Source organism: Falco cherrug, chromosome 12, assembly GCF_023634085.1.
Source record: "Falco cherrug isolate bFalChe1 chromosome 12, bFalChe1.pri, whole genome shotgun sequence".
In the NCBI taxonomy this organism is placed as follows: Eukaryota; Metazoa; Chordata; class Aves; order Falconiformes; family Falconidae; genus Falco; species Falco cherrug.
Window position 1 is genome coordinate 23,701,000 of NC_073708.1, and position 25,161 is coordinate 23,726,160.

Consider the following 25,161-nt stretch of genomic DNA (forward strand, 5'->3'; position numbering starts at 1 on the left):
AAGACATGCACTCCATGATGATTATCCATTTACAATTAAATGCTAGGAGCTGTCAGTTTGCTCGTTCTTAATCAATGTAATGTGTGCCATGTTGATTTTGTATCACTCTTGTTTCTTAATCAAAATGTCATAAGGTACCAAGTCAAATGCCTTCCAGAAGTATATTACATTGACATGGTTACCTTTATCAACCAAACATGCAGTCTCATAAAAAAATATCAAGTTAGTTTGAAAAAGATCTAGTTTCCATAAATCCACATTGATTGGCATTATATTACCCTCCTTTCATTCTTTATTAATCAACTATGATATCTGGCTTTTCATTACTTTGCCCAGAATTAATGTCAAGCTGATAGGGCTATAATTACTTCATCGGTCATCCCATTTGCCCTTCTAAATTACTGGTACAACATTAGCTTTCTTCCAGTCCTCTAGAACTTCCCTCATGTTCAAAGACTTATTAACAGTCCAGGGCTTCTCAGCTAGCTCTTTAAGACTTGTGTACACCAGCTATGCAAAATGCCAACCAAAAGCCACCACTTAACTTTATCAGAAAATTGTGTTGCAACAGCAAACCTCTTGCTCAGTGACACAGCATCCTCTGCCTTTCTGTAAATACAGAGCAGCAGCATTTTGCTTTTGCAAGCAATTCCATCCATTTCCTTCCAACTATGTACCAATGCCATTGCACTGACACTTTTCTTTCCTAATCTCCATAGAAAAGACTCTCTTCCTCCCCTTAGCCCTGGCACTGTGCTTCTCCTTGTGCTTCCTTTCACAGCCTCTCCTGTTCCTGCCTTTCCAAAGCCAAGAGCTCTGCAGCCAGGGGCAAGTAGCCCAGGAAAGCACAGTTCCCGCTGAAGGAAGGCATGACAGGGTCTCAGAGCACTCACCCATGCTGCAAACCAGCAAAGCACTGAGCACCATAGGTATATAAGAAGCTCCTCCCTTTTAAATGGGAACATCTATTCATGTGCTTGATGCTTGGGCCACGCAGCACTCTGCCTCTTCTAACCTTACTAGGTATTTTATATTCCCTATAGCCAGTAACTCAATAAACAGGCAATTGATAACCATCACAGTAAGCCCTCAAGAAGCTAGACCTCACGAAAGCAACTTCCAGGCATACGGACCAAAAAATAAACCATTTCTCAGTTGCATCCATTTCAATGTTCCTCATCTAAAGTGCTTAAGACACTTCAGCACCAAGTGCCTGAGAAGCACCCAGAGCTCCTCCTCCCACCCAAAGGCAGAAGGAATTGTTAATTCAGAGGAGAGACAAAAAGCTGTTAGCAAATCTTTGTTTGCTTAAGATGTGTTTATTTCTAGTTGCCAAATATTAACAAAAACATCCTATTACATGCTTCCTCTGTCAGATTTCACAATGTGAATAGGAAACCTTAAAACATTTGTGCATGTGTATTAACAGTTTGCTTCCAACTATGAGTATCTACAGATCAATAAAGGCTGGCTGGGAAAAGGCCAGCTCTGCACACAGCCATGGCAACCCCAGCATGGTCATGCTGTGCTCCCCAAGACCCTGTCAGGTCTGTTTTGTGATGCCCAGAGAATGAAAGTTGCATTCCTCCACACACATCATGCAACCTTTGCCTTTCATAAAGCCTTCCCGACTTCAGGAGGATGTCAAACTAGGACCAGATTTCTGTCATTTCTACAGCAACCACTATTCCTGTATCTAAAGACGTGCTGCCCTCTGTGAACAGAAATCAAAGATGGTCAGACATGCCAGGACAACTGTCCTGAGAAAGGGGCAGCTCTGTCTTTTTTAAAAAAATAAATAAAATATAATTTGCAAAACAAGGAATAAATCAATCCCTCAGTGTATACATAAAACATTCCTTATCTTCTAAACGCATAACATCCAGAGAAGAAATAGAAGATCAGGATAGTGTATACAGTATTAAAAATAGCTTTCACAACCCAGTTCTAGAGTCACAGAGCCCAGAAGTGCCTTTGTGGCAGCCCTCTGACAAGACAGGCTGTTCTGGAAGAGACACAATTAAGCAAGACTATGGCAGAGGTCTCAAGTCAAGAATAACACAAGGGAGAAGAACCAGAAACACCTATTTGTTCTTTCACACAATGCAAGACCTAGGTCCAAGAAAACAATCTGACAGTATGCTTAAAAGAAACAAAAGGACTTGCATCTTCACACAACACATAAATAAAGAGCATAATTAAATAGCAAAACTCATTGCTGCAGGATGCTGTAAAACTGAAAGCATGAACGGATTCAGACAAGGATATGCAAGTTTCTGATAGACAGACATGGTAAAAACAGTGGGTGCTAGACACAGTGGTCTGGAGGCAGTTGCCAGCCTCAACCCTTGAAAGACAGTTGCTGGGAACCAGAGAAAGCTGACTTGAACCATGCTTTCCTTGCTGCACCTGCAAGCATCAGCAGATCTAGGTCAGACCTTCGGTCTGGCCATTTTGACACTCTCATCATCCTTCCAATGTTTTTCTTGGACGAGCCAGTTGTAAGAAAATCTAGCTTCACCTCCTTTCTTCCACCTCTTCCCTCCATCAAACCACTCTCCCATCTGTGACGCCCTCCCAGCCCGGTGGTGCTGGATACTCCTGCTGCCCGCTGGGTTTCCCATTCGCAGGCTCCCAGCCGCCCTGTGATCACAGGCACTGTGCCCTCAGCCTAACACAGCGCTGGCTCCATCCCCGTGGGGTGAGGATCTATCACGGGACCGACCATGCTGCCAACGCAAGTAGGACCTGGAACGATAAACCACAGAGGCTCCCGAAAGAGCAAAGCAAGCATGGATGAGAGCCAACTCTTGTGTTAGAATAAGCACTAATGAATTTATCCAGGCTACCTGAGGATAGTCTTGGGGCAGCAGCTCGGTTGTAGCTTGCTAGCTGCAGCAGCTTTCCTTTTTGCATAAATCTTGACCCACGGCCTCCTGCTTTCTTACTCCACTGGTGCCCCTCACTCCTGACACAAAGTGATCTCTGCTGTTTCCATCCTGAGCATCCAGCTCCCAGCGATGTAGCTCCCGTTCTGCACCTCTAACTCACAGGGCCTCTGTGGCTTGACATGATGGGTACATAAGGAGAACTGGCAGATGGGATGGTGGCTTTCTGTCAAGATGGTTTAGGGGGATACCTCAAATGCTGCAGCATTCAAAGAAGCCTCCTCTGCTTTCTGCTGCCCTCCCACAAGGCTGAGCTAATGGAAGTGAAGAACATGATAAACTCTCTGCCCCGAGTCAGCTCTACACTGACAGTTCACTAAAGATACAAGATCGCTCAGTGACATTAAAAATGTCAGCAAACACCGATCAGGCTTGATGGAAGGGACGCATTAGCAGGCTGGGGAGGCACAGGGCACGGCAAAACTTCAGCAAATGCAGTCAAGTGCATAGCCAGCTTTTCACCCTCTGTCCTCCACAGAAGGCTTTTTCCATAGATCGCAAGACACAGTGGCCACTATCACAGCTGTCAGGTGTGAAGCTCACCACCACCTGCACAGCCAGATCAACCCAAAAGGTTTGCCTGTGGCAACACAAGCATGGCAGCTAGCAGAGGCCAATTCCCATCTTAGCTTACCCGAGAGGCAAGTCTTGGAAACTTTCAAAGAGGCCTGGAGGCATGAGGTTTGCACCTCAACTGCTCGTGCAGCGCAAGAGTGACAAGGGAAGGAGTTTATTGGAGAAAGAACCCTGAGAAAGACTGTCTTACCACCTCAGGAAGAGGAACTCCTGAGCTTTGGAGCATCCTGCATTCTGGCAGAGACAGCACAGACAAGGACTGTTTCTTCAAGTGATACAGTACAGAGACAAAGAGGAGCTGAAGCTGTGTGTGCTTGGGCAGAAGCGATCTGGAACATATTTTGTTGCTGCTGCACTACACACAGGTACACAAACACGTCTGCCCCATGCACACACTTTACCGTACGTAATCCCACACTTCTGCACTGCCTTGTATTTACAGCAGCAGCTCCCTGAATCAGAAGGGTCCTCTTGTTATCACTGTTCACAAGCAGAGACCCAAAGAAGAGACAGCAGATGCAGGCGGGGCCAGCCTGCAGGAGACTGCTGTCAGTCACACATGCCTGTGTCCTGGTTTCAGGACATCAGGTTTTCTCAACATCCAAGTCTCTGCATTATCCATGACCTAGAAATTAGCAGTTTCACAGCCCCCCCCATCCTCCGCAACACCTTCACTTTCATGGATCAGGTCAGAGGCAGACTCAACCTAGAAGGTATTTCTAAGCCAGGAACATGCCAGAGGCAGGAGAAAAGGGGCCACCTGAGCTATGCAGGGAAGAACACTGGGGCTAGTTACCTGTCCACCCTTATTCGTCTCACACTGGGAGCTCACTCAAAAGAGACTAAGGCTCCATTGGGTCCAGCTGCTTGCACAGAATTACTTGTCTAGGCTGGAAATCCTCCCTCATGAAAACACAGGGAGTTCCCCCACAAGCACCCTCTGAGAGCAGGGCAGTGAGTGGCATGGAAAGACCCTCACCCTGGGGTGAGAGCAAGCTGGGGCTTGGTCTTAGCAGCTCTTAGCCACAGGACAGGAGGTCCCTGCTCTCCTCTTCAACCTGGGTCACTTCCCAGAGGGGCGCAAGCACCCTGGAGCCAACCTGTGTCACAGGGTGTCAGATACTAAAGAATCAGAAAAACTTCAGATTTTTAAGGGATTAGAGGGGTTGGAGGAAGTTGAACAGTTCTCACACACATCTCCCCACACGATCTTAAGGAGATTGAAGCTTTACTTTCTGTGTAACACATCCGCAGAGGAGGACAGCCCCAGCCCACGTGCCCCAGTCCTACATGCTCAGCATGTGACCCCTTCAGAGAGCTGGGCAGGGGAACATAACTGCAACAGCTTCCCTCCTCCTCCTGCCTTTAGCTCCGTGCTTGGTGCTTCACGGATGCTCACCAGCCCCCAGCTGAGTATCACAGTATTTGCTGAAGTACAGCACATGACCACCGATCTTGAAGAACAGCCACTTGCCTGGACGTCCATGTTACAATGAAACCCAGCTCCTAACACACTAAATCCAGGAGCCTTGAACTATGGGAAAGAGCTGTAAGTCATTCACCCTGAAGCCCAGAGGAGGAGCATGGCTGGATCAACCTACTTCTTAGAGAACATCACAGTACCTATGGATATATATATACATATATATTTTAAGTATTATTCTGTAGCCATCAACCTGCTGGTTATATAGCTGCTATCCATTCACCGGAAGTTTAGTGAACTTCAAATGGCGATCATTAATGGTCACTGAACTGCAGAATGCCCCAATGTGCTTTCAGATTTCATTTACCAAGGACCAGCAATCAGCCAAAAGATTTGCTCTGACAGCAGGGAAATACAAGACCCTTTGACAAGTTCAGCCAGAAATGTGCTGCCAGCATCCCTTGTTAAGTTCATGTTCTACCCTATTTGACGGAACAGATCATGCAAATTGTCCTTCTGCGGCTGCTCAGCCTGTCACTCATGCTTCCATTTAAAAACAAAATAAAAGAACAAAAGAAAAGCCCACAAGTACAACGAGCTGTTTGCAAGCAAATTCCACTTATCAAGACCCCTAATTATTGGGAAAAGGTGCAGAAACCCAAATAAAACATTAAATTGGATGGGGGAAGGGAATCTTACTCATCCAAAGGTTTAACCAGGAGGGCCACCCCAGTTTCTTTTGTGCACAGACACCAGCCTGCCCCCTCACCCTGCTACTGCTTGTAATCACACTTGTTCTTTTCTTCCCACTTTGATTTGTGACTTACAGTTATCACCACATTTTTCTGGGCAGATGGAGCAGCTGTGCCAGGAGACCCTGTGGATGCAAAGCAGGCTGCTCCTTAAACACCCAGAGATGGTGTGGAGCAACGCAAGGCATCAACAGTAAAGTGCAAGGCATTCTGCTTTGCAAAGTGACCTTAGGTGGACGTGCTGCTGAGACACCTCCCCCTTCCCCATACCACAAAGGGAAATACTGATTTTTATACTGGAATACTTCCGCATTCATCAACCAGAATTTGTTCTAAAGAGAACTGTGCTCCTAGGGGTCTTATATGGCTGCATAACAAAACAGAGGCAGCAACGTCGGGGCCAACACAACCTTTGCTGAAGAGGGGCCTCACAGTGTCCCACTATTATGCGGAGACACCGCGCTGTGCCCGCCACAATGGGATTCTCCCCAGCTGCAGAACACATCCCATCAAGTACAGTAAGACTCTATTAGCAGAGATACAATAGGGAGCCAGAGGACTCGCTCAGCCCAGCTTCTGAGAAAATAACTCATTTCAATGCAAAACAGCAGTAGTTATTAGACACCTCCTTAAAGAGGAAAGCAGAAGGGGGGGGGGGGAGTGCAGGCAGAGACAGGGACCATGGCAGTTTGCACAAAAGTACCTTTTTCAGATTAATCCACTGTTTGAAGTAATCAGCAACCGGCAGCCCTAAGTACTGGCATTGTCCTGGTAACCTGTAAGAGAGAAGAGAGAGCAGGTTTGATTCAATCAGCGTCCTGACAACACAAACTCTGTTTTCTTAAGTGCATTTCGTTCTGAGATGGAAGAGACCCTCAAGTCTGCTGTAACATGCTGCACATCAGAAGGACTGTAGCTCCTGGCAAAAAAAAAAAAAAAAAAAAAAAAATCTCACAAGAGCACAGCCTGGCTGAAGACTTACATCCATCCAGCTGCATCCAGGCTGCTGACACCTTTCAGACCAAACATTTTGAACAGAAGCTGTGTGCAAGTGCAGCACGCAGCTCTTCTCCACAGTGGCTAATACACAAACACGACTGGAGCATCCAGGCTGTCCTTAGCTAAGTAAACTCATCACAAATCCCTGCAAAACCATCCTGTTTCAGCCAGCGGCTTACAGGGCAGACTGAAGGACTGACAATTCACCTGTCATGCCCCGGTGCTTTTACATTTGGCCTTTATGGTTAAAACACCAGATGAGACACAAGGGAGGGAAGGAGGCACAAATATATTCATTTTTAAGGTAGCAATGCTGCACGACCAGTGTTTTAGGGCTAAGAAAGCAGACGCTGTTTTCCAAACAGGTGCTTGGAAGAAGTCACAACTGAACATGTAAGATGCTGCACACTGTCTCACTACAGGTTTGAGCACCAGACAGCCAGAACTGCGAGCACACGTATTTAACCTCTCCCTTCCTACAGTGAGCCTCCAGAACAGGGCTTACAAAATAAAACCAGCACCGCTAAGGGGGGTGGCTTGCCTGAAGGGACAGCAGGACCCCAGGATGCCCCACACTGCGCTGAGCCCACTGTGTTCGCACGGGAGCTACGATGTGCCCCTCAGACAGGGAAAGCTGTCGCAAAGCTGTGCGGCTCCAGCCAAGCCTATGCAGGGAGATGAGTTATGTGAGTTTTCCCCGGCCAGTTTGATCTGATCAAGAGTAATTGATGGATCTTGTTCATTCACGTACTGCTGAGCACGCCTGGGGCACTGGTCACAGGATCTTTAACTGAAGCAAAGGAACATCCCAAATAAATATGTCAACTAAATAAATGACTAAATTAGAGCCATTTGTGCATGTTAAAAGCCACAACCCCAGAAATCGGCTTTTGCAAACAGAGGGGGGTGGGGAAATCTCACAACTTCCTCAGGCACCTGGGGGCTGTAGAGGGAGGTTGTAAGGGAAGAGAGAAGAGCCATGAGTGCCAGCATCAGCTGCTCAAACATCCCAACACAGACCATGTCTAGGGCAAAGTCTTCTCCCACTCTCCATAGTGGAAAGAGTAAATTATCCAGACTGGACTTCAGACTCAAGGCTGAAGTTTAGGAACAAGCTCTGGTCAGATGTGGATATAAGCTAGATACACCACCTCCAGCTAGGGTACACCATCAGCGACCCATGAAGTACCTGAGTGCTCAGCCCAGCTCCAAACCCTTTGGTGAACAGGGCAGCATCTCCTCAGACCTACAAGCAACCTCCCAAGTAAGGAGATGAAGAAGAGACACAGATAATGCATTTGGCAGATAACATGAGAATCAGGGTAGTATAGTACCAGAGTAGCTTGGTCTTGGTGCCACCTCCATTTCTATGGGAAGAAAAGGAAGGAAGCTGGCAAATATATCCAGGGGAATCTCCTGTGGCCAACAGACCCAGCACACCACTGGGACACACCACTGTATGGGCTTTGTGAGCCCTTCTTAGGCTAAGAAAGAAATAGACTCCCTGTGCCAAAACCAAATGCCTGATCCTGAAAAGGTCCATGTGTCATCATTTAGGAGCAATAATTTAAGTCATACAAACACATTTGAATAAGGAGGTCCAGAGGAATCTCTCTGAAAGCAGGAAGCCTGTTAAAAGAATGAGCTTGCAAGCAGCAGCAGGGCTATGGCGATTTGCAGGGTAAGCAACGTGACTTGACAGCACGGTCTCATCTCTGAGCACGGCTCATCTGATGCTAGCACCATCGCACTGAAATAAACCACCTGGAGTCACTCCTCGCAATTGCCTAGCCGTCACATAAATAGCAGCCTGGTCTATGCATTTTACAGCCATTACACATATGTCCATGACATCCTGTAGTTGAACAGACCCCACCAGCCCCAACCAGCATTGCTAAGAAAGCTCTTTCTCCAGGAAAGCTGCTTTCTACTGGTGCCCAAATCAAAAAAGATCACAGGAAAAGGAACCATTTAAAACAAATGACCAGTCTAAATACAGACATGCAATCAGCTCAACCTCTCTTAAGACTGCTCACATTTAGCTAGAGAGGATGATGACAGCAGTTGGCAAAACATATGTTACTAAAAGCTGAGTTTCTTCTCCCATTTTCATCAACACAGGTCTCAGCCTAGCTCCAGTTAGAGAATAATTAACAATTCACCTAACATTCGGATAGGGCCCAGAAGAAGCGAGTACAGCATTGTTCTTGTTAGCCACAGGAACTGACAGCTAACCACCCAGTGCAATGAATGACATCTAAAGCATTTCCATCCCTGTGGGACCAAAAGGCCCAGCAAACTGGACAGTCTGGTTCTATTTTCAACCTGAGACTGATGGCAGTATGCCCTGGGCGCTGGACAGTGGGTCTTTAATTGGAGAAAATAAATGCTCCAAATAAATATGTCAACTAAATAAATGACACATTTTGGTAAGCAAGTAACAACCCCAGAAACTGCCTGTGAAGCTGTGTGACCTAAGGACATTTCCCCCTCCCCCTCTGCACTTGTGCTCCCCTCATTTCACATTAGCACCAGAGAGACTTTACCAAGTTTTTCAAGCACTAGAAGACCTATGCTCATGCTATAACCTGGGCAGGCTGTCTGCAGCATGGACCAAAGCATCATTCTCCTCTCCCAGTTAGAAGATGCAGGCCTGACGGCTCCAGGCAAGGAGGGATACCACCACTCAATGCACTTGCCTTTAGTGAAGGATTGCTGTATGGGTCTGGTCTAGTCTGGGTATGCAGTGCTCCCAGGAAACCAGGGGCTCTCACCGCACAGACATCGGGTCTCCAGGTAGCTACGAGGAGGAAAACACCCCTACAGTGTCTTTTCCCCAGCTCCAAGCTCATCATCTGCAGTGGTCTCCTGATGACTCAGCCTGGTGACCAGGTAGGAGTTTCTCCAGCATCTTCTCCAGGTTGGAGTGAACAAGGCACATCTGTGGTTCTCCTGGGGAACAGAAGTGCCAGGGCCTGTAGGTAAGTATATCCATTTATCAGGGCCAGCACGCAGTTGAGCAGCTCATTTGGTAAACATGCTCTTATGCTCAGTACGGCTTCTTGCAAGAGTCAGCCTTGCTTCCCGGGGGCAGCTTTGCTTGAGCGAAGAGCTTGGGATTTGGCCCTCCCTCAGGTAAGGGAGAAGAGAAATGATGGCATATTTCACTGCATTTAACATCCCAGGATCCTTCCAGCTTTTGAACAAGGTCTCACGGCCTTCCCAAGCACTGAAGCTCTCGCTCCTTGGGAAGGAAGCTGGCTCTCAAAACCACCCGGCCAGCCAAACGCCATGGCTTCAGGTATGACCGCACTTGATAGAGAGAAACTTGAAAATGGCTGTGGGATATTCCAGCCTCCAGTGCATCTCTGCTAAAGTCTGTCCTCCCAGCAGCAGAGATGGGAGTGCACAACCTCTGCTCACTCCCAAAATGCAGGTCCCCTTTGGGCAGAGGAGCAAGTGACATCAGGCAGCATGCTCCCCTTCACCAGCCGAGCAAGTCCAAGTCCTCCTTGGGACTGTGGTCAGCAGTGGCAGCTCTGCACTACTTTCGCAGAGCTTTCATCACCCCTGGCTCTGGTTCCCATCCAGCCCTGCTCCTTCACACTGCAGGGTAAATGGGGCCTGGAGATGAAGGGGATGCAAATAGGAGACGAGGTGACATGGCTGCATTTCTCCCGCTGAAGCCAGCTCTCTTCAAGGCGGCAAGAAGCGCACAGCTCGGCGGTGATAAACGGCCTTGCTTTAGTTATCACTTTCCTTAAGTTAAGGAGAGCAGCCTAGTGATGGATGGGCTGGAATTCGGTTATCAGGGAAGGCTGTCAGCCAGAGTTGCCTATCTCCACACACATTTAGCAGGGCGTCATTATGCGATGGCATGGAGTTAAAATATGACCAAGGGTATTGAAAGAAAAAGAACAGGATTAAAAAAAAAAAAAAAAAAGGCAAATTGAGCAACAATAAAGGAACATGAGGCAAGAACGTTATCGTACTAGTGACACCTTTTATCTCAGTCTGGTTAGCTAGAGCAGGGCACAAATTGGTCCTTCCTCCACTATTGTATCCTCTTGTACAAACAGAGGCAGATAAAATGTGTCACCAGTGCGATAGCATATCAATTTAACCCTAATTATCTAGGGGGTCAAACTAAGAAATAGGGGTTTCTCATTTCAACAGGTTCCTCCATCCCTGCTCAGAGCCACCACATTAATACGGAAGGGGGAGGGGCAGTCGTAATTGATTTCCGTCACTCAGGTGGTCCTGTCGTATAAAAAATTAATGCTTGATTCTCCCAACTAATCAGAGCTGGTTAACGTCCATCTGCTTCTGGGTTCACAATGTCAGGAGACAAAGAAATTGGGCCACTTTCTACACACTGGGTGTGTTGATATTGAGCCAGTTAAAAGAACAAGCCCCTCTATGGGAAAGATAAAGGGACATTAAATCTTGGTGTTTATAGACCTGATCTCAGCTTTTCAAAAAATCCATGCCCTAGAGACCCTGCGTGGTAAGAGATGCAGAACATTTTAATTGTGTCCTGGCCAACCCCACTGCACTGGGCTGCAAAGAAGAGGGCTGGCAGGCTCCTGCCCTGGAAATCCTTCGCTGAACAAGGGCTGCAAAGCCTCAAGGAAGCTGCTTGGATGCTGCAACACACAGCCGTAACAGGGCGATAGCCAAGGAGAGGAGCTGTCAAACCATCTCAGCCTCACACCCTAGTTCAAACCAAGGCTGGTCAAGGCATCACTCTGGACCATATGGTGCAGAGGTGCCGCTCTGTTCTGATGTAGTGGGATGTCTGCCAGGCCAAGAGGGAAGCTTGGGTGCCCTCTCCTAACAGAGAAGACTGGCGAGGGAATAATGACCTGTACTAAGGCACCTGAGATGTTTTAGCAGAGAAACAGCACCGTGACAGGCAAAGCCACATCTGTCTGCACCAAACCTCACATAAGCTGGAGCCAAGCTAGGAATTTAAAGCAGTCTGGGTAAACCCACACCCTCCCAAAGAGGCAGCCTTAGGTTGATCCAAACTTTGTTAAAACAGTGGCGCCCCAGCCAGCAGGGTTCAAAGGCCTGGGGACGCAAAGGGGTGAGACCATGCTCCAAAGCGGTGAGGCTGCATGCAGAGGGGCAGAAAGCCTGGCCGGGCTTTGCCAAAACCACGGTGCCAGGCCAGGAGGTCTCTGACAATGGGATGCCACAGCACCTGCACACACGGTACAGTCCAAGCCATGCCGCACCCTGTGGAAATTGAAGCGTGCTGACACACCCCTCCAAAGAAAACTCCAAACCCTAACTCCCCCATCCCAATAATTCAAGTTAGACTGGAGCAGCTTTCCTGCATAATCCAAAGTTTTGGCAGGGAGGAGTCACTATGCCGCTCAGTGCAACGAGGCAAGAACTGGGCCAGTATCCTCTCATGCTTCTGTCCAAAGTGAAGGATGTAGGGATGAATCTCCTGTCAGACCTCTGGCACCCCGCTCACACACTTCTCAGCCCCACAGACTTGCCAAGGGGCCACAGGAGCTTGCCTGCCCTTGCCTTCTGCCAGGTGAGCCCTTGCTGGGTGACTGCACCCTGCTCTCACCAAGCACACCCACAGCAATGCCCTTCTCTGCCCCCATCAGTGCAGAACAAACCACCCCAGCACAGCCGTACTTAAAATTCACAAGCAGTAGCTCCGGAAAGACAATACACTTGGAGAGGGTCTGAAAAGCCCTGGGCTTTCACAGAAACCCTGAGACAGGTCCCATCTCCCTCCCTCTTTGCTTTCCTTCCACCCTCTCAGTTCTCTCAACCACCCCCAAACTTGTCACAGTGCAACAAGCCTACAAGCCGCACATCAGCTTTAAATATCAGCATGCGTGAAGCAGGGACATGAGAGCAGGGAAGTGGGAACAGACAGAGCAAGCCTCCATCGCCTGTCAGGAAACACTAATGAATTTCAACACCAGCAGCCATTGCCTCAGACGGGCTGGTGAGAGGAGGAGACGGAGTTACAGTGAGGAGCCTTTGCAGGAGCAGCCTGCCTTTTTCAAAGCCCCCTCTGTTAATAAATGTCATTGCTGAGTGGGCTGCAGCAGTCCTTGAGCTGGGATGTGGTGGGTCGAGGGAGAGACAGGCAACTGACAGCACTCAGGATGACTGGGCAGTGCAGCCTTTTCTTCTGCTGCATCCCCAGGTGGGAAGCCAGGAAAAGGAAGCCGTTGGGACATCGACACTGGCACAAAGCGGTCCTCCATTAAGGTCCCAGTACCCAAATTACAAACTCCACAAGAAGCCACAAGTGCAACCCCAACACCCTGAGTCCTGTTCATTGAGATGGACGGAGGGTCTACAGGGAACAGTCCTTGGGATGGGCAGAGGGATGCAGAAACATCCAGACACGCTGCCTGCACTCCCAGCAGCAGCAAAGGGTTACAGAGCAAGCTGTCCCTTTGCTAACACAAATGCATTCCCCAGGCAGCGCAGGAAGAAGCACCCAGCACAGGGCACCGCATGGCAACCGCACCGATGCACAACATGAAGGTCAATGCAAGTCTTCTTTACAAATGTCAACCTGTCATCTCTGGATATTAATGAGGGCTGACCAGCAGCTAAAATGCATCCATGCTCCATTAGTAATAAGAGAGACACAATGCAGGAGAAGCGTACACACCACGGCATGTGGAGGCACCAGTGGGTCCGCAGGGCCTGGGGAGGTGTTGTGATGCACAAGATTAACAAGGGCCACTCCATTTGCCCAGGAAGGAAAGCAGTTGCCACACAAACCTCTTCACTGGAGTGTGTGTTATCTTTTTCCATCAATCTTTAATTGGATTAGTGTAATGAGGCCAAAAAACCCAAGGCTAAGCAGCGAGGCTAATACCTGGCACTTTCAGACCTTCCTTTCTCTTTCTGTGATGCCCATTCCGGATAGCACTGCTTTCTCTCTCCACCTGGCATATTCCTGCCTAGGAAGCTTAAAAGGTAAGCTGAAAGCCTTAACACCTGGGGCTCATAGCAGCACTAGCTGAAATGCCTGAATACTCATCACCCATCATATGCTAACAGCCTGATCCCTCTTCTCTAAATCTTTGCTGGGTACTAAGAAATTTGGAAGAACCTCAACCCCCACGATTTCCGAGCAGCTAGCCTGTGAATGGAAAAGGCTGTTAACCCCAGACTGCAATGAGAACAATGTACACACTGGGAAAATAATTCTGCCACAAAAAGCACACAGGGCAAGTGGCTCATTGTGACTTGCTCGTCCTGCAAAGCTCTGTGTGCCTTCTACTGCCATCAACTTTAATGAAACATGAAGGCATTTAACACCATGTGAGATCTGGCCCTTTTATGGGTATCTGTCTGTGCGTCAGCTAGATGCTGGCAGAGATGCTATCTCAACATTAAAAGCAAGGCTGTAACACAGCAGGTATTCAGCCTCCGACAGAAGATGTTCATCAACAATTGCGCACACATGATGCTACAATAAATCTATGTGCTTCTGCTTAACAGCTTCTCTTAAAAAGATTCATAGCTCTATTTACTGGGCCTGATTCTGCTGCTACGCATGTGGGAGTAAATCTGGAGTAGCTCTACCTGAAGTTAGTAAGTAGCCAGTGAAAGCAGGATCAGAATTGAGCCTTTTGATTTTTAAATAACTACTTAATTACCATGCAGGAAACCAGAGCTTGCTGGCTCCACAGTTCAGCTGAGGTTAGGAGTGCAGCAGGCACAAGCTTTGCACTTTTCCATAGCAAGTCCTCCAGATCGGTGAAGGCATAGAGTAAATGCTCTCACCAGCCCTTCTAGAAAGGGAGGATGACTGGGTAGACTTCCCTTTGACATCAGAAATGCATGCCGCTGCTCCCAAGGAAAGAGAAACTGGGATGTCTCCAAGGCTGAGGTTGCCCCCCCCCCAGCCTTGGGAATCTGAGACTATGAAAAATCCTTAAAACGAGATCTATACACATGAGCTTGCTGTAACAGTCTGTTTGCTTACTAAATACAACATTATATAGCATCTTATGAACAGGAGTGTACAAAATTGCATACTGTGTACGTCTACCACACAGGCATGTTCTCGGTGAAAGTCACCTGTCATGACCACAGGCTGCAAGCAGGTGAACTTCCAATTTGTCAGTAATAAAGCACTGGAACAGACTGGTGGTGCAATCTCCTCCCTCGGAGACACTCAAACTCATCCGGAGAAGACCCTGAGCAACCTGATCTAAGTTTCAAATTAGTTCTGCTTTGAACAGGGGGATGGATTAGAGATCTCTATTTAAATTATTCTGTGATTCACGCCGCAGCGGAGCCTGATTACATCGTGTGTCCTTCCTCCATCTATATGGTCTCTTATGAAGTCTTTCATACAGACATTGATTTAGTAATCGCCTGGTCCTCTGCATACTAGCTGTTTTAAGAGGGAGCCTTCAGACTCCTGCTGCAGAATACTGCAATTATTATGCACTGAATAAAGGAATGTATCTGATGCAGCGGATGCACCCACAACGCATCGTGTCTAAGCCCCCTCAAAACCAAAACACATGCATAAAAACTAAGCTAAAATTAAACGTGCTGCTCCTCCCACTGCACAATTCCCATTGCAGAAGTATTTCTCCCCAGGAAACCAGAGCATGTAAGACCTAGAGCAAAGTGCTGCTCTAGAACTGAGAAGACATGTCCCGTCCCAGTCCTTCCTTAGACCTGCCGTGCGACAGGCAGGAGGAAACCTTGCCTCTTCCATGCCCTGCCTGTCCAGACCATTTAGCATATAAACTCTTCAGGACAAGGGCTTCTCTGCTATGAGTCATAAACCGTTTAGTGCCTAATGGTAAAGCCTATAGACGCTTAACATAATACAATCATGTCACTTAAAGGCCATTAGTCTCCAGTCTAAACAGCACTTTTCCAGTCAAAAAAGGGACCTGGCAACTCAGGAAGGCAGGATAAGGGATGTGGGTGGCCAGTTGGGTCACCGGACTTGCAGACACCTGATGTGAAGCCCCAAGCAGGACAGAGCCCAGGCAAACACTGTGGGGGAAAGCTATGGCAGCCCTAGCAGTCAAAGAAGCTTTATCTTTTGGGCTTTCTTGAACCACTTGAATCAGCTGAAAGCCCCTGCCTGCCAGGTGAAAAACCTCTCCACTGCCAGCCACGGTTGTACTGCCTACAAAGGGGGCAGGAGCCCATCACCCACATCTCTCTTCCCACTCGCTGAAGTAGATCATCTATATTTACAGGAAAATATGCCATCTTGTCTTGTGATGCTTTTGAACCCCTCTTCTTTCCTGGCACCGTGTCTGCCCTCCTCTGGCACCACATCACCCAGGTCTACTCTCTCAATTGACTTCTGTGATTGCCTCTTCTTCCTCTCCCCACTAAAGGGAAGAGAGAAATCCTACCAGGAGCCAATGGGATGCGATAAACCTCCTCTCTGTCCCCTCTGGTGATATACAACCCAAAATTACATGCACAACAGCTCCACGGGCTCTTGGCACAGCCTCCCCTGGCACATCATGTTACAGGGTCTGAGCACAGGTTTCTGGGCAGCTGCAAATTACATCTGCATCAGGGGGAAACAAGTTTGTCTTTTCCTTGTGGGAAAGAGACCACTCCCCACCTCCAAGCACAAGCTGCCATTAGTATTTGCTTCGCTGGAGAGAAGGAGCAGCGAATCCTCCAGAGCAAAGGACAAGTGCAGCAATTAGGATGCAGGGGCTGTGGGAGCTGTTTAACAGCACGACCCAGAGGTCAGTGCCGCCGACTCCCAGCCCTGCATAAATATTGTATGAGTCGGGGAGAGGGGCTGTTACAGCCACCCTCAGCTCCAGCCCTCCCCCCTCCACCACCACTCTGCATCTAGCTAGATACACCAGCAACATTGCTTACAGATGTGACAGTCAGGAAAATCACTGGAGTAACTAGGGGAATGGGGAAGAAGGCTGCTCGGTGGAGCAGGCGCCTGGGAGAGGGCTTCCACCCGCACCTTCTGCCTCCCCTTACAGGGTGCTCCTCTGCACAGGTAACTGCCAGATGGCATGGCCCCTTCTCAAACTGGAGGATGAAATACCACCAAGAACAAGGAGGGGAGGCTGTGAGCTCCGCTCTCAAAGGTTGCCCAGGGGTTTGATTATCAATACTGTTGAAGGACACTTCAGCCAGCAGTTGCTTTCCAGTTTCCTATCGGTAGCTCTGCTAGACCCTCCCCCCTTTGGAGGGAGCTTTATAGCAGTATGAGAGGCTTTATAGGGAGCTTCCCCCTCAGACTCTGTGTGTGTAGCTCTACAGAAAGGTCCCTACTCCAACACAGCTACAGGGGCCTCATCCCTGCAGACTCCTCGAGCTGCTGTTTGGTACCAACCACCTTCTTCACCCATGACCTGTCCACTGTTTATTCTCTGAAGGATTGTCTTCACCTGCAGCTCCAGCCACACTGACTGGCATCGTTCCTACTGCATTCTGGAAGGCCCTCTCATTCCTCAGCCCATTTGTTTTTGCTGGAGATGCCAGTCAACTGCATGTTTGCCATGATGCTCTGCACAAATACAAACCCACTTTCAGGTTCACTGAGACTGGATGCTCCTGAGGACAAGGATGCAGGCCATTCTCCAACTGCACCAGCAGCCCATGAATTCCTAGGGGCACACTGTTAATAAGCATTACTGCCCAGGGCAGCACACAAGGGCTACAAGATAGGAAATACAGCTTGGATGTGCTTCTGCCCACGACATCCCTCCAGAAATCCTCCTGCTGCTCTGTGGCTGGTTGCTGAATCCAGGGAAGGCAGAAGCCTGGTCTTTCCATTCGCAGCTTTCCTGAACTCACTGTGCAATTAATGGGCTTAATTATTGATGGCAAAGGCAGGGAAGGGAGGAAAGAAAGAAAAAGCCAACAAGGAGGGAATGATGTGGGGGTGGCGGGCACCAAAGGTCTCCGAAGATCTTCCCCTCAGCCTAGAGCAGAGAAAGAGCCCCTAGCTGCTCTGCCGCTCCCACGGCCCTGCTCTAACGCTCCCTGACATGCCTCTGAAGACAGCGAGCTGTTTGCAGTCACCACTGTGATTTGTTAGTAATTATTTTCACGGTGTCACATTGCTGTCACTCTCTTAACAAAGAGACAGGCAGCCTGAGGCTGCCTGCGAGAAAGAACCAGCAGAGAAAAGGAATTGTCAGACACCCAGGGATCCTCTTTGCTTCCCGGGTTTCACAACCAGAGTCCTTACCAGCTTCTGAAGAAACTTCTGAGGAGAAGTGGCAAGTCAGAATCATCTCCCATCCTGGTCACAGCAAGAGGAATTAATTACTTAGTTCCCTCCTAATTTCACCTTACCTGTAAACCCAGTGCAAGACCCAGGTGCTTAAAGCCCCTTAAGCCAGTGATTTGCTTCAGGCCTGCAGCAAAGCAAAAAAACTTTGGCAAATGATGACTTTTAGCACTCTCCTTTGCAAGTTCCAATTTCTTTTCACATGGTCTTGCCATTAGACTGCACTTCCCAGGCACTGCAACCCTGATGAAAAACCCCTGCCTAAGCCCATCACCCTCACGCACATTAACCCTCCAGACCGACCACGTGTGCTCTCCCTACACCAGCCTCATTAATTCCGACACACTGCTGTGCTCCGCGTGGCAGTAACATTTCACTTGGCATTTTGCAGTGCCAGGGGACCTTGGCAGCTTCCACGCACCTGAAATACACAGTCTAATGGCTTGCCGTATCTTGTTCTCTCATACGCAGTGTGGTGAGTTCACGAGAACCTCCCCTTCAACCACCTCCCACCCATCTATCTCACACCTGCTGTGCAACCACAGCCATCCATCCTTCGGCTGACTTGTCAGTCCAAGGTAATCACTCCTTTCCCAGTAAGTCTGGAGCTTGCTTGGGCCCCCAAGGAATGGAAGCTATTTTGGCACCTGAAGTGTCACACAATATAAGGATATAGAGTTGAAAGACTAGGGCTGGCTGGCCAGGTGTCTCAAAGCGCCCCTGATCTCTATGCAAAAAGCAAGTGGACTTCCTCCAGAGCATTTCCAAGTTTGAATTATTCCTGGCAGAAGCGTTCTTCCCCTGCCTGCTTACTGATGGCACACAAGGGTCAGTCCCTGCAGTCGTGAGGAGACCTGGGTATTAATTCACCCTCTTAACACAGGGAGAGTTTGGAAATATTAAGCCTCACAGTCTAAGCAAAACCCTCCTGCAATTAACTGCATGGAAGAGCACTGACTCAGAGGGCAGCTCCTTTTCAGGGGTCCTTTTAATAACCAAGAAATGGCACATACATGCTGTGAAGAATTAGGATCACCATTGGGAAGCTAAATGGTCCATAAAATATAACAGTTCTCTTCAGAGCTGGGAGCACAGCGAGCTGGAGGAGAGGTCTTGGCAACCTCTCACCAGTCTCCTCCCTCCACCCAGTTTGCAGGGGACACACGTGACTCCAGGCAGGGACAAGGAGCTGAAGGCAGCCAGTGCCCAGGAACCTCCGGCATGCTGGCCGACAGTCAGCACTGAGAGCTGGCTCAACACCCAGATGGAAAAACTGAAGCAAGGAAACTAGAGATGACCAAGAGGCACCTACGGAGGGAAAACAAAGGGTGTCCCAGAGCGTAGGTGCTGGGCAGAGGAAAGCCCTGCTCAAAGAGAGGCAGACAAAGCTGGTGAGACCAAGGCAGGGTGAAGTCCTGGGCAGTATGAGCTTCCTGCACACAGCTCTGCCAGCACATGGTACTGCTTCCTCAGTCTCCTTCCCCCAAATCCCTCTATCCCGCTCTTTCTTCTAGTACCACTTGCACATGCCCTGCATCATTGCTAACACCTGGTCCAGAGCGACCTCTCAGCACAAGACACCATCTTCAGGGTGCCAGGCTGAGAGCAGCACCCTGGCCAAACACACAGAAAAAGGCGAATGGACTCAGCTTGAAAAGTCAGCCTGTAGCTTTGGCATCCAGAGTCCTGCACACACCCAGACATCCACTCCTGAGAATACGGAGTCGCTGGACACGACACATGAGAATATGCTGGAGGGAAAATACCAGGGATGACCTCAAGATGGCCCAGTAGGTCTTTGCCAGTCAGGAGCTTCAGGAGGAAATGGCCTGAACCCATCTAGGAAAAATGGCTCCCAACAGGAAACAAACATGCAAACAAAATAAAATGCTTTCAAGAAAGCTACCAACTCACACAACACAGCAAGTGAAAGGGGAAGGATGCTGCTCCCAGGCTGGCAGTATTTTTCAAGCAGAGCTCTCTAAGCAGAGAAACCATAAGAGCATCACTCCCAGCCAAGCCACTGGGAGGGCAGCACTGGTGCCGACATACAAGCTTCAGCTGGGAAGTAAGAAGAGCTGGGATCCAAAAGGGAGCCAGTTGACATTTTAGCCGTGGTGTGAAACACTATAGCTGTCTAACACTAGCAAAATTAAGCTTTTCAAAGTAATTCAGAAAATTCACACTTTGTGAAGCTAATTCTGTTTTTCACACGTGCCACAGACAACAACATTCAGATGGCAAACAGCCCTCCAGTCCCCAAGCCAACCAGCTTTTCAGTTCCCCAGGGCACAGGATAACCACAGTGTTGAGTTGCTATTAGAAGGCTCGCTCAGACAGAGGCCGGGGACTGCTTTTTACCAAATATCCATTACAGATCTATTGATTTTGAGACCATTTCACCCAAGTTCACTACAACACTAGACACAGAATTCACCTTAGTGATTCCTGCTGCAGAGGGAATTACGGTTCCTTACTGTATGAGCAGTACACCAAGACCAATAGCTTTCATTCAGTTCAGTGTGACTGTTTCCAAACACAGCTTGAGTTAAGTTAACCACAGACGGAAAACCCACCTTCTCTACTCATTACCCCATCCCAACACTTCAGTGCTGGAAATAAAGTACTTGATGCAATGTCTGTCTCATTCCCCGCCTCCCCGTAAATTTGTTCCAAGTTTCTCCACTATCTTTCATGCTGTGTCCAACTTCTTTGGTCCTACTTCCCAGGCAGCATAGTCCGCGCTCCCCAGAGCGCATTGGGCATCACAGCTCAATAAATCTGGGGCCACTACAGCCCTGGCTATAACAAACATCTTTGCTATGACACACTAGATAAAGTAGCAGACCTGAAGGTGATAGTCCATTGTATGATGATGCCTATGCAAAGATTTCATGTCCAAAGCTTAATTCAAAGGCATTCCGGAATCACACATCTCAAACAACAATGTGCAGAAGCTCATGCAACCAATGGATTTCAAAGGCAAGAACAGGAGATAGCCAGGGGAGCCAGTGCAGAAAGATAACAAGTGTGCTATATTCATTTTAAATACGAGTGTACAGAGGGGGAATCTTAAAATCCAAAATTTATTTTGCATAAGTGATATCATTACCTTTAAAAACAAAAAGCCGGACTGCAGGGTCGCAGAAGTGAATGGGGTCAGTGCTACTCCCTGTAAGTGCTAGAGGAGAGCATGCTCACAAGGCTCCCTTGCTTAGCTCCAGCAAAGCACTTTAGGATGTAATTACATGAACGACTCCATCAGCAAAGCTGACTTGAAAGGTTCCTGACCCTGGATACTCAGTCCCATCCCCACACTGTAGTTCACACTACCCTCTTTTTTCAGCCAATGTAACTGTGCGAAGAGAGACACCATAGGTTTGGTCAGCAAAATGACCCCTACTAAAACCAACAAGGTAATCCAAAGATCTTAGTTGGAAAGGAATTGTTTTATTATTTTTAAACACAGATTACTATGTTATCTTCCACTTACCAGCTCTTTCTTGTTACTCTCAAAGCCACCCTCTGAACATACCTCCTGCCCTGCAGCCTAACCGGCCCCACGCTACGCCTTCTCCTGCCTTTCCCCACAGCTGCCCAAGTGGTCCCACTCACTCCATTCAGTGGCTGTCAGCAATTCCTTCCCAGGCAGAGGTTACCAACCCTCTCCCTGTCCTGTGATAAAGAACAGCATGCACAAGGGACATTAACACCATCAGTCCTTCGTTCATGACCTAAGGCTGATCTCAAACCAAGCCTCCAGGACAGAAGGCTAGAAAGACCAACCCGCTGCCACACTCGGCACTGGTCTGAGAAGGCAAGCATCCTCCCAGCCTGCGTAGCTTGCACAGAAAGAATTAAAAGAGTAAGATAAGATTAAGCAATGGTATAATTTACTGCTCAGAATTTACTAATATGCAACCTAGGAAAAGCACCAAGGGCTATAAACATTTCAAGACACTTCACTGTGTTTTATCACTATATTAGAGAGTACTTGCCTTTTAACACTTATTTAAGAAAATGAAAAACTTCTGAGCAGTAGTTTCCTGTAAAGAGATAAATTAGCATGTTCTGATCAGCCACAGTAAGTGCAGCACAAGCATCTTCACGTCAGAAGTATACAGACCAAAGCCTACATGCATTTTTACCTATGTTCAATGCATCTGCGGAATGATCCAAAACTGGAAGGAGAAGGATTAACTGATGCTCTTGACATTAAGGTGCAGATCTGAGATTCAGCACATGTGGCTTCAGCTCCTGCCTCTGCCTGCACAACCACAGGCATACCACTTAACCACACCGTATCTCAGCTCTGTAGCTATGAACACACCGTAAAAATGCTTCTTCAGTTGCCAAGATAAATTCGCATTGTGCTTAAGAGCAAGCAGACCAGTTCCATACATGGAGGGAGGTAATTTGACATTTCAGAGGAGATAAACCACACTAAAGAGCTTACATTACAAGGGCTCAACCCTGGCAGACACTCGAGTACCCTCTTTTCCACAAAAACTGTCTCCTGCAGTCAGCGACTCCCTCAGCCCTTCAGAGGCATGTTACCCTCACCACCCAATGCCACATCGATGCAATTTGCTTAATGACTAGTGGCAGTTCCATCCAAGGTGCAGGATGAGGTCCAAGCACTAAAGCAGACTATGCCAGGTATTCGAATCCATCCCTGGAGCTGTTAAACTTGGAGGATAACTCCTTGCAACAGGCTAAAGGAATCCTCCCACTGAACACACGGAGGCCTGAGGACCATGTGCCTAACGAGGCTGTATCCCCACTCATATTTTAGCTTGGCAGGTCTGGTGCTCCTTTCATCTTTTGCTTCAGGTAGCTCTCTTTAATTAATAACATTTCTGTGTCGACACAGGGAACTTTCCACCCAGAATGAATGGCCCTCTCTCATTAGAACCACAACTTGTCATGATGTATTCAAGAGCAGAAGTGTGATTCATTCCCTTGTCTGGGAATGAGGGGTGTTGCTGGGAGGTGGGGGGGGGGAGAACAGTCTCTGTAATGAGTGACTGATATTTGCTGGAGTTGATATGCGACTCTGTCGGCTTGAACTGCCTTGTCAGGACAAGCCTTCAGAAAGGTGATGTTCCTACTCAAGAGGTTTTCCTCATTAAAGAAATTGCATCTTAACAAGAGGGAAGGGGAGGGGTGGCAGGAGAGCTGCTGTCTCCCCGACTCCAGCCTGGTTCACACACAGAGTGCTGAAAGCCAGTTGATCCACGTGCAGCCAGTACAGGATCAGCATTCCATTTCTGAGCCATCTTGCGCAACTGGCTCTCTCCAGCAGCGACCAAATCCCTGCAACAGGGACTCTCCTTCTGATGGTGCACCACACCCATGACAAAGCCTCGGGTAGCACGGCTGAGGACCACCATTCACGCTGAACCTCCACGAGCCCTTCCCAGATACCTGGTATCCTCTTCTGGGCACCCAGCTCCTTCAGACTAGCACTCCCTGTTGTCAGAGGGAAGCCAGACAAACAGCTCTGTGATCTTCCAAGAAAGCTCAACATTCAAAAGAAATGAAGTCCGTAGCCACACAGTACCTCGTTCCCTGAAGAGCCCTGAGCCAAGTGGAGGCTTCACAGGTCCTTTAGCAGCTGAGTTTCCATCTTCCATCCTGCAGACTCAGATACTGCTAGACACCATCAGCAGGAGAGCACTACCCTGACAATCACTATTCCTCTGGTGCTCTTCTTCGAGCTAGGAGTGCTACATATATTGCAACTCTTGGCTTAGACAGGGCTAGTTCCCTACCTTGTCCCCACATCCACCATTGACAGGCTTGTAGATTCCTCCTCTTTGTTTCAGCCACTCCCCCGCATCCAGCTTGCTCACCCCCTGGCACCCACCAGTTGCACTTACTGGAAGCACTCAGAGTAGACAGGTTTGTCCAGAAGACACCACGCCTCTGCTCTTCAACAGCACAGACAGACAAAAGCCAAACTAAATGCCCAGGCCACTGCTGGAGAAGCCAGGAACAAGGCTGCATGATTTCCCACTAACAGCCAAGCTAAGGACAACGGAGGACAGGAACTCTGAACCACACAAGACACTAGGTAAGAGGACTGCTGCTTGCTTTGCAGGCAGCTGTGCAAACAGCTGTCACTACTAAGGAAGCTGAGAAAAGAAGCAGCAGAGCTAGCAACGGACCTGCCCCAAGTTGTGGCTCCATAAGCCAGGAAGTGCTACATTTACCCCATTGTCCTGAATGCCTCTGGAACCCAGTGAGGTTTCTACCACACAGTGCTTCCACCAACACACTCCTCCAAATGGGGACAAGCAGCACCACCTCCCCTCCCATTGCCCCAGTGCCTTCTGTGCCCAGTGTGTAGTCTCAACTTGGTAGCAAAGGGCTCCAGCTACACTGCAAGTCTTGTAGGGAAGCATAGGGTGATTCCCTGGAATACCTCCCAGATGTTCCACATCTCTGAGTCTCTGTCTCCCTGTCTGATCGGCCTTGTTTCAGCTCTCTGCCTTTCCTCTTTAAAAAGAGATGCTCAGTTCTGCTTTGCTAAACCTTATTTGGCAATGTGTCTAAACACACGCAAACTTAATTAGTTCAGGAGGGAGACTCAGCATTTGTGGTGACGGATACAAGTAATGGGAAATGAGACAAGTCAGAGCTGGCAGGGAGTCCTCACTCAAGCCTCATTCACTGGCACAGCGCTAATCAGATGTGACGCTACACACTGCAGCACCCAATTGGCGACGGAGCAGCGTGATGTGCTACTCACCAAGCGGCTGCAGCCAGACTCCCACTATCCATGTGGTTGAAAACACGAAATGTATTTTCTGCTTTGCCCTGGAGATGCTTCAGGATTGAATTCTGAAGTTAATGGTTTAAAAAAAAAATTTAAAAGGAAGAGGGAGAAATGAACCACTCGCTGCAACCTCATGGCTAGGAGTGGAGTCTTCTTTTCCAGCTGACTAGTGAGGCACAATCCATGCGAGAGACCACTGCAAATGGTGAATTGAGTCTCTCTGTTCCAGAACTGCATGTCCTGCTGAGCCAGCTCACCCCACAAACCCTACGGCTCACCAGAAATGGGCTCATCTTTACCTCTATTTGCCCACTCTAGAGCTCTGAAGCAAAAAAAAAACCCCAAACTATCCAGAAGGTTGCCCACTCCATACAGACACCAAGTTAGGATGTCATTATCTGGGAATCTTGTTAATCCACTGTGAAAGCGAT

At 48.4% G+C, this 25,161-nt stretch overlaps 1 protein-coding gene across 3 annotated transcripts in view; it reads right to left on the reverse strand.

Annotated features, from left to right (window-relative positions):
• ERI3 (ERI1 exoribonuclease family member 3) overlaps nt 1-25,161 on the reverse strand; it is a 135,147-nt gene that overhangs the window by 75,356 nt on the left and 34,630 nt on the right. For all 3 annotated transcript variants that reach the window (XM_055725330.1, XM_055725331.1, XM_027802696.2), the window contains exon 6: nt 6,403-6,475. In XM_055725330.1, coding sequence (XP_055581305.1) covers nt 6,403-6,475 — 73 coding nt within the window. The remainder of the gene's footprint in view (nt 1-6,402; nt 6,476-25,161) is intronic.